This window comes from Phoxinus phoxinus (assembly GCF_949152265.1).
Source record: "Phoxinus phoxinus genome assembly, chromosome: 12".
NCBI classification, from domain to species: Eukaryota; Metazoa; Chordata; class Actinopteri; order Cypriniformes; family Leuciscidae; genus Phoxinus; species Phoxinus phoxinus.
In genome coordinates this window covers 6,816,274-6,830,804 of record NC_136887.1, presented here as the reverse complement: position 1 = coordinate 6,830,804, position 14,531 = coordinate 6,816,274, and the positions used below count along the sequence as shown (strand labels likewise).

The window sequence follows — 14,531 nt, the reverse complement described above, 5'->3', positions numbered from 1 at the left end:
ACAAATGGCTGTCAAGCAAAGGGTTTGACAAATATTTTTTTGGTTCAAAAACTGTTCACTATTGTTGTGTGAGGTGTGATTTTCAGTAATAAATGACAAAAATCTAATTTTCGGTTTTGAAATTCTCTCGATTATTGTACATTTTTCACACATACTTCCTTTATAAACACATTACATGCATGCTTATGTTAGCTTAGGGTCTTCTGAATCCATAGGTACCAAACACATGGTGTTCCATCTCCATTACATATGGTTTATAAGCCCAAATGTAAAAATAGAGAAAACGGACCAAAAAGGGCTTAGTCCCCAGAGGGTTAATATCTGATCAAATTGATCATTTTCACATTCATTGGTCCGGACAAAAAAACCTAAAAAACTGCCATTTATGTGCCATAAAAACTAAAAACACAGACTGAAAACAGTTAAGGAAGAGCGTGTGCCTTTTGGAATATTAACAGTGCTCATTTGGATTAGGCTATTGAGTTACTAAAACAAACTGTCAAATAATACACAGGTTTTCTTCACATTTTGAACGTTTTTGTTTCCATTTGTTTAATTTCAAGATCTGATGTGACTGGGAGCACTAAATGATATTCGGTCACATTATACACGCTTTTAACATTAAATAAAGCACATAAATAGTACCTGATATTATCATTGCCACACTTTGAGATTGTTGTTCCAGCGCGACGTCGCAGTAAAATAGGATCTGTTTCAAATAGAATCGTTGCGTGTCGCGCGGCTGGTTAAACTTTGATTAACATGGAAAATTATACTTTTTATCACGTGTCGCACCGTCGCGTCGCATGTAGTTAGGACGCGGTCAGAGCGCTTCTGCCTCGATGCCATGTTTTCTCATAGTGTTTGCTACATTCTGAACCAAAACAACGTAGCACGTGTGTAACGTCGTGTCACATTTGAACGAGCGGAACCGATAAGCGGAATCGTTAAGCAGGCATGCTAACGGTTCCAAGGAATCGATTCACTGGTTCAACCGGTTCTCGGTTCCCATCCCTATTTACAGGTCACCTGACGTAGATGACGCGGTGTGTTTGGACAGAAGATGAAACGGAGTTCTTTATTAAATTCATAAAAGACAAAATATTTACAGGAATACTGGATTCTAAACCTCAAAGAAATGCCACAATCAAGACCTCGAGGCAGAAATGAGGGAGAAACTCCTCATATGTGCCGCTCTCAAGTATAAAAGTTTTTCCTCACTTAATGCTTGGATAACACACACACACATCTCCTTCCATTAATAATAATGGCCAGTGCGGTGGCTACGAAATACGTAAACCTACCAACATCCGTCGACATGATGTTTAGAATGACTTATCACGAAAGGAAACAATGACGTTTTAGTCGCATAACATCGGCTAATGGAAACGCCGTCATTTCGCAATAGTTTTTTGTCAACATTTATAAATAAATAAAATGCGCAAATCTGTAATGGAATCTGTTTGCCTATTGACAAACTCCACACCCATTTCAAGGGCACATTTGGAGGATATAGTGTGTTTCATAAGCTCTGTTTCACCAACAGACTGAGTGTCCAAGGTCACGTGGGCAGTGACAGCGGCGAGAGAGCTCTTCTTCATTACAATGAAGGACACAGAAGATGTGAATGCTTTCTTCAGTTTAACTTCAGATGTTCAGATGGACTGGATTACACCACGTGTTTCCATGTAGACCAGCAATCCAAGAAGCACCACAAAAAAACATTTGCACCTCAATGTCAAATACAACAATATATGCAAAGGATGCTAATGTTCCCCATAATCCCCTTGTGCTGCTTTGACCTCCATGGGAAAAGATGAGCAGACAACATTACATAAAGGAGATTTTAGGAGGCTGTGAGAAAACGGGGTGTATGAGACATGCCTTTGTCGTGGTGTCATCCAACTTAATGCATCTAGACACTATGTGGAGATCTTAACTGCATTCACTAGTCGATACATTGGGTTTGGCTGAACAGTTGAGCTTGATCTAAAGCAGAAGGACCATCGTTTGATCAAAAACTGCTTTCTATAATAACCTGAACTAGTCAAACAAAGTGAACCTGGATTCCTGCAAAGCCAAAGTCGCCCACAGGCTGACAGACTCAATAAGCGAGTGGCACATGGCCGCTTCTTTGCAACACACGCAGCATGAATGTTTCAATGGAGCAATGTGAGCTTTTGTTTCTCGTCCGCATCATCTCTCCACTCACACACACTCATGTCGACGTCATGCTGGACTCGCCAGAAACAGGACAGATGTCCTGCGTTCACATGTTAATACTACAACTAGTGCACACATAAATATCAATAGTCATGCAATCCTTAAAGGAATAGTTCACTATAAAATGTAAGTATTGATGAACATATATTACCATGGGTTCAAATAATCTCAGCTCACTGTCATATATATAACTAGGGCTGCAACAACGAATCGATAAAAATCGATTATAAAAATAGTTGGCAATGAATTTCATTATCGATTCGTTGTGTCGCGCGACGCGATGTTTAAAAAAAAAAAAAAAAAAAAAATGTTGAGTGCAGAGCTATGAGGCGCCGGACGGGACAAAAGCGAAGCGAACTCCGAGAGCGACACTGCGCTTGAGACACGTGTGTTTGCGCGCGAGTGTGTCTGCACGCGCAAGAGAGACCGAGTGCGTCCGAGAGCGCGCGATATAGAGTGTGTTTGTGCGCGAGTGTGTCTGCACGCGCAAGAGAGACCGAGTGCGTCCGAGAGCGCGCGATATAGAGTGTGTTTGTGCGCGAGTGTGTCTGCGCGCGAGAGAGACCGAGTGCATCTGAGACCGAGTCTATTTGCGCGCAAGAGAGACCGAGTGTGTCTGAGCAGCACTGAATTTTTCGTTCTTTACTCTAAGTCTAAATGACTCTCAGAAACTTCACTATATGCTTGGAAAGGTTGAGCTGCAAAATACACACCATACGAGGTGGTCAATCCATTGTATTTTTTTGTGAATGTGTGCGTCTGTGAGTGTGTGCGTCTGTGAGTGTGTGTGTCTGTGAGTGTGTGCGTCTGTGAGTGTAGTGTGGAGAACAAGTTCTGACATTTAAACAAATCCTGTTAAGTTTTCTGATTTGTATTTTTCTTTATTTTTTAAAAATGATTTATTGTTCTAACAGCGCAGGTCCCTTAAACAAAAATATACATCTTTTTGTGCACTTTGTAAAAATAAAAAAAGTCCTATATATTTGGCAGATGTAAAGCACGTGTATGTTTTTTGAGTTAGTCAATAAAAAAATTAAAATACTTTAACAGCTCAGGGATGTTCAAGGAGCCGAGCCTGTTTGTGCACTTTCTGAAGATTTTTTTGCACTGTCAGTTCTATTTTTGAATAAAGGGTTGGAAATGAATGGTTTTTTTAATAATCAGATTAATCGGAAAAATAATCGACAGATTAATCGATTATTAAAATAATCGTTAGTTGCAGCCCTATATATAACCATATCTCCTGCATACATTCAAACCACAGAATAAAAAGGAGTGGACATTTATAGCTAGAATTTTTTACACGCACATTGTAGAGTAAATAATAAGTACGGTACTCCTTGTAATGTAACTCGCTAGGTGATCGTTATAAATTGACAGATAATCATTGGCTGCCCTTTAAAAGGTCAAGAGCCACCGGGGTCAGGGTTTAAAATTGACTGAACTTTTGACCTGTAGCTTCAGAGTTGAATGCATTGCAAAATGTGAATCTTCATAGTTTTTCAGATTTGACACCATTCTTGAATTCTGCATTGGCTTCCTGTGATTTCTGTATGTTTCGCCCCCCGTCACACATATTAAGAGGCTTCAGGCGAGCTTACCTGGTTTAGTACAATAATCTCATCTGCATCCACAATGGTGGACAGCCGGTGTGCAATAAAGACAGATGTTCTGTCCCTCACCATCTTCTTCATGGAAGTCATTATATTCTGCAAAGAAAATGAGAAAAAAAAAGTGTTGTTTCTCTTTTATCCTCACTCCTCTGAATGAGTCTGCAAGGTTGAAGTGATATTTTTCAGATGTTTCTTTCATTAAGAAACCGTCTGCCTCGCGACAGCAACATTTCTCTGCAATAACAAGCTCTGATATGATTGACAGGATTTATATGAAGACCTTCCGACAATAAGATACATTAAAACAGAAGAAAGCCAACCGAGCAAACACTTCCTTGACTATAATAAGGCATAAAGCCTCATGAAAATAAAAAAGCTTAGTGTAAATATCAAATGAAGTTTCACAAAACTAGCAGTATTGAGCAGATATTCTTTCTTCACAGATCTGCTAGTGGATCTACACTGCTAAATAGTTTTTTTTAAAATTAGGCAGATAAACCAAATGGGTTTAGTCTTTTAGTCTTGCACAAACAGAGCAAGAACCTTCTCGATCTGGCAAGATCCTGTCTGACCGGCTGGATTGAGGTCAAACTCAACTCGTTCAGGGCTCAACGGCCCGGTCGAGCCAATGGTTCAAATTGCCCTGACACAATTTGGCTCAGTTGCAAATAAATAAATATATAAATTAGTTATTGTTTTCATAACCCGTTACATTGTATTCTAATACAGGGGTTCCCAAACTTTTCCATGACGAGCCCCCCCAAAAACCACGAGGTTCTGGCCAAGGCCCCCTTTTGCAGGATGTGTGATTGAACCCATCGACAATACTACGGCAAATGTAGACATAAATAAATAAAACATCTGTGAACATCAGATTATGTGATGGTGTTTGATACCAGCCAATCAGAAAGATTATAGAGATGCACCGATTACAATTTCCTAGGCCGTTTCCTATTTCTCATTGAGTTTGACCGGCCGATACAGATGTTAGCCGATTCCGATTTCATTTTTTCTAACCACTTTACAGCACACACAAATTCTATATATTTTTTTATAAAACACCATATACTTTTACCCAAACTGAATAATAAAAACAAGTTTAAATGGGTAAAATTCATAAATATATCTATTTTCTTTTCTGACATAGCCTACTCCAGTTCTTGTTAAAACACACTAGACATGCAAATAATGTGCATTTTAGGCACTTTTTGTGTGAAATCATATTTATTTTGTCCATCAAAAGTGTGCTTTCACTTTAATTGAGCGTGAGCAGCGCAACAAACCCCCGCTTCACTGCTGCTCACGCGACGCTCCTGCTCGCGGTGTGAACGCACTCATTGATTAACATGCACGCCACGCTGAAAATAATACGCGCCGCTCACGCTTGCGGTGTGAAACGGCCATAATTCACGAGGTTTCCAACATGTGCGTTCCGTGTGCACGTGTGTGATGCTGATGTTGCGCGATGTTAATCATGCGGCGCCCGACTGCATTTGACCGGCATAAAATTGGCATATATGTCAGACTGATTGGCCGGTCACCTAATCTCTAAAAGATTAGCATTAAAAGTATAACGTTCAGATAGGCAATGCGACAAATTATTATAATGATATTTCATAACAATTCTCATAATAATATAATTTTTTTTACGTTTTTTTTTTTTTTTTTTTTTACTTGCTGGGGGGCCACGGACCCCACTTTGAAAACCCCTTTTTTAATAAATAAACATAGTATGACCCCAACATTTTAGACATATGTAAATAAATGCCTAAATTAAATCTGTTCATCATATCTCATCATGTCAGATCATGTCTCTTCAGAACATTTTTACTAAACCAGTCGATTTATATGGATTAGTTTCTTTATCTCTTTATGAACTTTTTGAAGTGTCAAAGTGTCGGTTGCATAGCGGTCAATGGAGGGACAGAGATCTCTCAGATTTCATTCAAATATCTTTATCTGTGTTTCAAAGATGAACGAAAGTCTAACAGGTTTCAAATGATTTGAGGGTGAGTGATTAATGACAGATTTTTTTTTTTTTGGGGCGAACGATCCCTTTACGACCGAATGCACAGATCGAATTTACTGTTACACATTGTATTTTCTCTCAACTGTTTATGTTCACAGAAGACATACACAATATTTTGACATATTTCTGTGTATTTTAGTGGTGCAACGCATCACAAATCTCACAGTTGGGATCATTTTTGGATCGGCAAGAAAAAAAAATGTTTTGGAGGAGGGGGGGGAGGTGTGTGATTGATGATAAGAACACTTACAAACTTCTTAGAATTTATCTTAAGAATTTTTCAAGAATTGCACTTAAGAAATTTCTTAAGTTCTCAAATATTTTCTTCAAAACATCTTAATTTTTTTCTTAAGAAAATGAATGGCTTATTGGCTTTGGTGTTATTAGATTGAAAGGTGGGTACTGCTGAAGACTTACCGAATGAAAAACACCTTTTTGCACCACCTGCAGATTACCACAGATATCAGAAGTGCACAGACTATTTTTGTCCGACTAGCTTGATGGGATTTAATCACTCAGCGCTGAGATTTTAATGCACCCTGACAAGTTAAAATTAATAGGGCCAGTGTCAAAATGCAGAGGTCTTTCCCATTAATTTGCGCTGCGCTCTTTCTACAGTGAATGCGTCCTGTATCTGTGTGCTGCCTCGCTAGCTCTGGCCAGAGGGAACATGTATACGCGTTCCCTCTATGATCCATCGGTGTCCTTGTCCACATTCCTGGTACTAGTAATATGTATTATATGCAGCTTATATTATGTTGTGATGCTTAATCTTTAAGACAACCCAACAAAGTCATTAAACATCTTACCTTTGGGGATTTTAGACAGGTTGGTGGTTATCCTAACTTTAAGTTATTTACGATTATTTTTAAGAGCATTATTTTCAGGAATATGAATACTCCTTAAATGTTGTCTTAAGAATGATTGTCCTTAATATAAGAATATTTTGTATTCCCAAAAACTTTTCTTGTTTCTTAAATTAGAAAGAAGCTGTTAAGAAGAATTTTATTCTTAAGAATGTTTCGTGAATCCGGCTCCTGATTCCTTTCTCAACTCTTTACATTGTGAGTTACGTTAACTTTTTACAAAAACGCTGAGAGGGAAAGAGTTGTTAGCCACCGGCAGCATTTTTGATAATTGTCACACAAATTTCAAGGTCCCCAGGATATTTAGTTGTATAAATATCTGAAAATGCAATATATCAAAAGAAAGAACATTTTCTTCTTTATATATTAAAAAAAATGTAAAAAAAAAATAAGCATGAAGCTTATTCTAGCTTCATGCATTAATGGGATTCAGAACGATGATCAAAACACAGATGAAGTAGATCGACAGTCCTACAGCTTCTCGACATTTCATTCAGTAACATTAGGCAAATTTGATTGATCTGCTGTTTAAACTGATGATCACAATATTTTACATATAATTCTGCATACATAAGATCGCTTGCTTCTGCATCTTCTTCGCATCTGTGTTCTGATGTGGAGATTCAACACTCTTTCAGAAGATGTGTAATAGCGCCCCCTACCGTATAACAGTGAACACACGGAAAGCTGGAAATTTCACACAGCTTGTGTGCTTTTGTGTGTAGATAGACAGTACTGTGCAACTGTGTTTTCATACCTGCTATTAAGGAATCTCCTATTTAATTGATAAAGAGTCCAAAGCTCTTACCTCTTCAGTGATTGAGTCTAGTGAAGACGTGGCCTCGTCGTACAGCAGGATGGGGGGGTTCTTGAGGATCGCCCGTGCGATGGCCACACGCTGCTTTTCTCCACCTGTCACAACACAACATGCATCAGATCACTCAGGAAGAAACCAACCCTAGTCCTCTAAACCCAAGGTGTTCTTTAAAGGTGTAGTTCACTTTAAAATACAAATTTCCTGATAATTTTCTCACCTCGATGTCATCCAAGATGTCCATGTCTTTCTTTCTTCAGTCGAAAAGAAATTAAGGTTTTTGGAGGAAAACATTCCAGGATTTTCTCCATATAATGGACTTCAATGGCAACCAACGGTTTGAAGGTTTAAATGTCAGTCTCAGTGCAGCTTCAAAGTCTCGACACGATCCCAGTCGAGGAATAAGAGTCTTATCTAGCGAAAAGATCGGTCATTTTCTAAAGAAAATATAAATTATCTACTTTTTAACCACAAATGCCCGTCTTGTACATCTCTGAGATGTGCCACGCATAACGTCATCAAGTTGGAAAGGTCACGCAAGACATCATTAAACATCCAGGATATGCACACGTAAGGACCATTTTAAACCATAAACTGACACAAAGGGTGCTTTCACATCTGTAGTTCGGTTCATTTGGTCCGGACCAAGGGAGAAAAATTATACTTTGTAGCATTTTTTTGGCGTTTTGGTTCCTTTTCACACCACACGGATTACTCCGGTCCGAATCAGTGGATGAAACGAACCGAAATGCAGTCACGTGACAACATCCACATCACTCGTTGGCCAGATGTGTCTTGAACGTATTTTCATAACTGCACTTCGATTGTCAGAATTAACGTACAGGAAAATTCCGTCAGAATTAACTCCAATTAATTCCAACAGAACTCCCGGAAGTAAACAGAGGAGGAAACCCGGCAGACAACACGCCGCTTTTTACTGTGGAGAGACGACTGCGTGGGCTGATTGTATCCCTGCTCATAGTTTATTATATAGTTTGTCTACGCCACTTTAGGCAATCAATAACATTTGAGAATGAAGCGAGGATGCGGCTTAAAAATAATGTTTTATGCAATGCACGCGGCGAGTAACTTCAGGAGGAGGTGTGCATTAATGTTGCTAAACAGTGACAATGCACTGACAACGGCAGCTGGTTTAGTCCAAAATGCGCAGTTCTTTGGCAGTTGGGTCTGTTCGAGGTCGGATCACGTTCTCACCACAATCCAACCGGCTCCAGAGTTTGTTTGAAAGCGTACCGTGACCACCTCTCCGAGGAGGTACCCTTGTTTGGTCCGCTTTTGGTGCGCACCCGAGTGCGATTGCTGCATTCACACCTGCACAAACCAACTAAATTCAACCGATTCAACCCAACTAAATGAGGCAGGTGTGGAAGCACCCAAATACTTATAAATATGTCATTCAACATACAATAACTTTGAACAGTCCTCCTACTCCAAACTTGTAAACACTGGGTTGGTACTTCTGACTACGTCTTGCGTGACCTTTCCAACGTGATGACGTAACGTGTGGCCCATTCAGAGATGTACAAGATGGGCATTTGTGGTTAAGAAGTATTTCATTTTTTTTAATTTTTAGAAAATGACAGATCGTTTTGCTAGATAAGACTCTTATTCCTTGACTGGGATCGTGTCGAGACTGACATTTGAACCTTCAAACCGTTGGTTTCCATTAAAGTCCATTATATGGAGAAACATCCTGGAATGTTTTCCTCAAAACCCTTAATTTCTTTTCGACTGAAGAAAGAAAGACATGGACATCTTGTATGACATCGGGGTGAATAAATTATCAGGAAATTTTTATTTGAAAGTGAACTACTTCTTTAGGGATATAGTCTTTCTTTTCTTAAATACTCCTGACACAAAGAATGAGGTGTGTACCTGAGAGCTTCAGGCCTCGTTCTCCGACCTGCGTCTCATATCCATGAGGCATTTTGAGAATGGCATCATGGATTCCTGCAAGTCTGGCCACCTGGTACACGTCCTCTGCTGTGGCGTTGATGTTTCCATACAGCAGATTGTAAAATATGGTATTGTGGAAAAGCACAGCATCCTGAAATTATATTTACATTTGATTTCTCAGTAGATGCTTTTAAAAACAACATGGCATAAAAATAAGTTTCAGGAATTTATTTTTCCTGAGCCTCAAATTAAGTCTGATTATGGTTCCCATGGTACCTTACTTAGAAACTAGTTTCTAATAGTTTTTTAAGGAGGTTATAATTACATCTGATAGTTCTTAAGCGGTTTACACTTCCAGTAATGTTTGAGAATGACATTCACGGATGTTATTACATGCTGTAGACTAGAGCTGCACGATAAAAGATCCCGATCTCGATGCAAAGACCCACGCGATCTTATTCCTAAATGACAACGATTCGCCTGTCTAGTAAACCTTTGACAAGTCCAATCATAGCGAACATTCAACTCTGCGTTCACGCTGTCACTGAACCAGAGAAAGCAGTTGTCATGCATGAAATGGCTTCACAAACACAGAATCATTATTTCCGTGTTACAAATGTTCAAATTATATCAAAAGTTCTGAGATTAAAGTTTATAGTTCGGATATAAACACTGATTTATGTCTACAGTAGCGATCAAAATAGAGCAGTTAATAGACGTATCAATTACATCCTTATGCCAATAGGTGGCGACAAGTGACTTAAAAAATGTATTTGTCTTTGAATCATTAAAGAGGCTATATGCGTTTTTCTGAAATTTAAACTCGCGACTGACACCTGTGGCCAAAAAACAGAACTGCTCTTCCTTTCTGCTCGCTCTCTCAGCGCTCGTCTGTACGTGCACACTCCACAAGTCATCTGCTGCAAGGAGGTCAACATTATGTTTACAGAGGTAAGAACAGTCAAATACATATATTGTCTGAGATAAGTGTTCTGAGTTATCTGAAACGTTTAACATGAACGCGCTTGACGTCACATCCGCAGACAGCGCAGGAAAAATCCGACCCGACAGAAAATAGGAAAAATAGGATACAGGCTTATAGGTGCACCCACTGTGAGCAGACAAGGTGTCAGTATGCTCATCAGGAGATGTTTGAGTCATAAATGGTAAAATAAAAAGGCTATTGTTACGTTTATTTTGGGGGGAAAGTTCCATATAGCCCCTTTAATTTAAAGGTGCCGATTCATCCAGTAAATTAAACAAGTGAAGGATTTATGAGCAAGTAATTGAATTATTCATTCAAACCGATTTCTTTTTTAAACATCTTAACATTTTGTCAGAATCTCTAGTAAATTACATGTTTTTTTGTTTAGTTGTCTGTTGAATCTTGTGAGAATCGTGATCTCTATTTGAAACAAAAAAATTGTGATGGTCATTTATCCAGAATCGTGCAGCTCTACTGTAGACAGCGAATCAGTTTTATCGCCGCTATAAACAAATATTTGAGGGAAAAACTAAAAACTGAAAACGTTTTATGCGTCTTGGCCATTCATTTACACAACAACGCAAACTTTTGAAATCGGGCTTCAAAGCCATTACTGATTTTAGTCGCTTTTGTGAACGGGGATCGCTTTGACAACGTTGTCGTCTGTACACGAACAAAAAAAGCGAAGAAAAAACAATGTTTTTAGTACATAGTCATCTAAACATACCATAAATATAAATGGAATCCATACATAAAATGCTTAAAATGAAAGATGAATGAGAAACAGCGAGTGCTCTTTGCCATCGCAGCGGTTTATCTGCAGTGAAAGCACAAGTCTATCTGGGTTGACCAAACAATTCAGGTTTTGTACACAGAGACAAATCATAAATTATAGGAAAGTTGCTGACCGCTAAAATAACCGTCACTAGAGGATGTTGTGACGGATCATGTGCGCTTCACTGACAAAGAGCCGAGTCGCTCTTCATTTGCATAAAGTTAAACATATCTCAACTTTGTCACTTTGTCCTCAGCTCATCAATTAATCTGAACGGGATCATGTGACTTTATCGCTGGCGGTGTGAAGGGCAAACCCTCACCTGCGGTATGACGCCCACAGCTTTCCTCAAGCTCTCCAAACCAACATCACGAATGTTCTGGCCTGCGATGTAGATGTTGCCCTGCTGTGGCTCGTAGAAACGAAAGAGCAATCTGACAATTGTGCTCTTCCTGGAAGAAATTAAAAACATTATTAAAGCACTGTCTCAACTGTGACCAACATAAAGACACTTTGCAAGAACTGCGTACAAAATAGGACTTTTCAATTGTTCGGTTGTTTCAACAGGTCAGTTTATATCAGCTATTGGCATAGTTTTAAATGCAGTACATTGTTAACAACTTAAAATATAAAAAACGGTGAAAATGCATCGTAGTCTATGAAAACTGTCCGTTTCAAACTTCTGTTCACCCCTGAACAGAGAAGAGCTTAGCCGGGAGTATACTTTAAATGTTGGTTGGCATTTGCTGATAAAATTTTACAAATTTGCTTAATTTTTTTCTCAAAACTTTGGTAACAGGGTTAAGCTTGACAAATGCTGATGACAATTGTGTGTAAAACAAATGGTATGAGATTATACACTTGACTTCCTGCCATGCTGGAAAAAGCATTCAAATGAGGAAATTTCAATCATATCACAGTTTTAAACGGCAATAATAAAACATATCTAATAGTTCTCAGAACTCTTGCCTTTTTTTGTTGTATTTCTAAGTAAAAGGGCTCCAATTTGTACCCTATTGTGCCAAGATCAGAAGTTCAGTGAAAGCTGGAGGTAATATAACGCAAGTAAATCTTTCCTGGAGCACTTACCCAGATCCACTGCCACCAACAATGGCCACCTTTTTCCCTGCAGGGACTTCAAAGGAAACCCCGTCAAGCACCTTTTGTCCCTCCAAGTACTCAAAATACACATCCTCAAACCTGATGGTGGCTTCCTGGGGAGCAACGAGCAGCGGCAGGGCCATTTCTTTCTCCTTCAGGACACAGAGGTTAAAAAGAAGAAAGAAAACACATTTAGCAGTCTGAAGTTTACGCTTTGAGGCTTGAAACAGAGGAGTTTCTTCTCAAACGACAAAAATGGCGTCGTCAAAACAATAGCACTCAGCACATTTACTCTAATTCTACACACAGATGCGTTATTTGAGGAATCAAATTAGGGTCTCACAATAATGGCTTGATGGGCAGTGCTGTCATGCGGTGAAAACCATTACTGATCGCGGCGAACAATCGGACAGATTTTATACACGGTAATTACAGGCTGCATTTGAAATTAGCCAAACGAAGAATGAGATTCATCAACCTCCCCCACTAACGCTATGAAAGACAGGAAACACTCAAATGTTTTCGAAATCAAAGCGAATACGAGGACGAACGACGTGCTTCAGAGCTTCAATTTGTAATATTCAAATATAAAAGAAAGCTCGTCATGGTATTTTAAAAAGCTCTTGGGTTTTAGAACGGCTAAAGCACCATTCACAGGGTTTTCCTTTCACATAAAATAACTCCGCAAACATCGAAGCAAAGGCCTAACACACCTTTATTTTAGTGTCCACGTTGAGCAGCGTGAAGAGCGTGTTCATGTCGATGAGGGCCTGTCTGGTCTCTCTGTACACGGTGCCCAGGAAGTTGAGTGGCAGCGAGAGCTGGAAGAGCAGCCCGTTCACCATCACTAGATCCCCCACAGTCATGGTCCCTACAGCAGAAAGAAGCCAGAGTACCTGTTACACCCCGTTTACACAAACACCTTTACACCTGCTTTTATATGCAGTGATGTCACTTTCCCGACAGAACTGAGTGGCAGAAGAGCGGCTGCATGACTGCATTTAACAGGGAAACTGCGAAAACGCCAGTGAATCAAATGATTCTCAGTTTAAACTAAAGGTTGGACTCGATATAAGTGTTCCTTACAACTTGCCAAAGATCCAGTAATCATGGATATTGACATGCATCCAGGAATCGTGTTTCCTGACATTTGTATGAGCCTGATTTCAACACCGGGGAAACACAAAGCAAATTTGCCTGTGATCGCTTTATATAAATACAATATAGGTAGGTCTAAATCCGGGGAGATCACTTATATCAATGTTATATATATCATAATATCATCCAGCCCTAGTTTATTGTCAGTGTTTATTTAGAAACATCCACTTACGCAGCATATACAATGATACATTTTTAATTGAGGAGTTGTCAATACAATATATAGGGTGTGATTTTACTAGCCTGGCTCCGCCCTCCTACGTACTTCCGCTCAATTTTCATTTCCCTTCAGTACGTCATCTGGGTTTGCGGTGTATTCGTGGGTTTTCCCCGATACATTTTTTACCGGTCCAATCAGCGAACAGAGGGAGTGGCTGAGAACGATGATGTTGAGGTCGTGCGCTAGCTTGAGTCGTCATACGTCACGACCAAACGTTAGCGATTGGTTATGGCAGATGCAGAGTGGCTCTGGGCAGATCCAATAGTTTTAAACTTCTACAGAGTACCCGCCTACGAGGAAGTTAACGCTCGTCAATGGAGAGAGGCCAGACTCTCTGTACAAATGAAATGTCAGAGAGTCTGGTAGGACCAGGCTAACTTCCTTTTACCCCTAAATTCAACATATTGACTAGATAACTGCAAAACCACGTTTCACTGGCTGGATCCAGTTGTTTCAGTGAATTACGGTGATCCATTCGCTTCTCTGTTCTGTAGCTTTCTAGCCTGGCTAACGCCAGACCCAATTCTCGTTGAGACTTGGGTCTGGGAACCACATGTGCATTTTCTCGTATTTGAGGTGTGGTTTACGAATGCCCGGCGCCGTTTATTGGGTGCTAAGAATGTCTATCAAATGCGCCTGTACGTAGCTCATAGCCAATCGTTTCCATTAAACCAGACGACGTATGTAGAGACGCCAAAAGCTGCTCTTTTTTCAAAATAAACTTGCGTTCTAAACTACTTAGAACAATATCTAAGGCTGCATCAAAAGGTAGCTTCGTGTGAATCGCGTCTGCTGCCATGTTGAATCCATAGATATAAACAAACTGCTTA

General features: G+C 39.6%; 1 protein-coding gene across 1 annotated transcript in view; it reads right to left on the bottom strand.

Annotated features, from left to right (window-relative positions):
* Window positions 1-14,531, bottom strand: part of abcb7 (ATP-binding cassette, sub-family B (MDR/TAP), member 7) — a 60,119-nt gene that overhangs the window by 8,941 nt on the left and 36,647 nt on the right. Inside the window, exons 10-15 of the mRNA XM_079629837.1 lie at window positions 13,037-13,194; window positions 12,312-12,475; window positions 11,545-11,674; window positions 9,442-9,613; window positions 7,540-7,643; window positions 3,825-3,932 (exon numbers count right to left, since the gene is read on the bottom strand). Coding sequence (XP_079485963.1) covers window positions 3,825-3,932; window positions 7,540-7,643; window positions 9,442-9,613; window positions 11,545-11,674; window positions 12,312-12,475; window positions 13,037-13,194 — 836 coding nt within the window. The remainder of the gene's footprint in view (window positions 1-3,824; window positions 3,933-7,539; window positions 7,644-9,441; window positions 9,614-11,544; window positions 11,675-12,311; window positions 12,476-13,036; window positions 13,195-14,531) is intronic.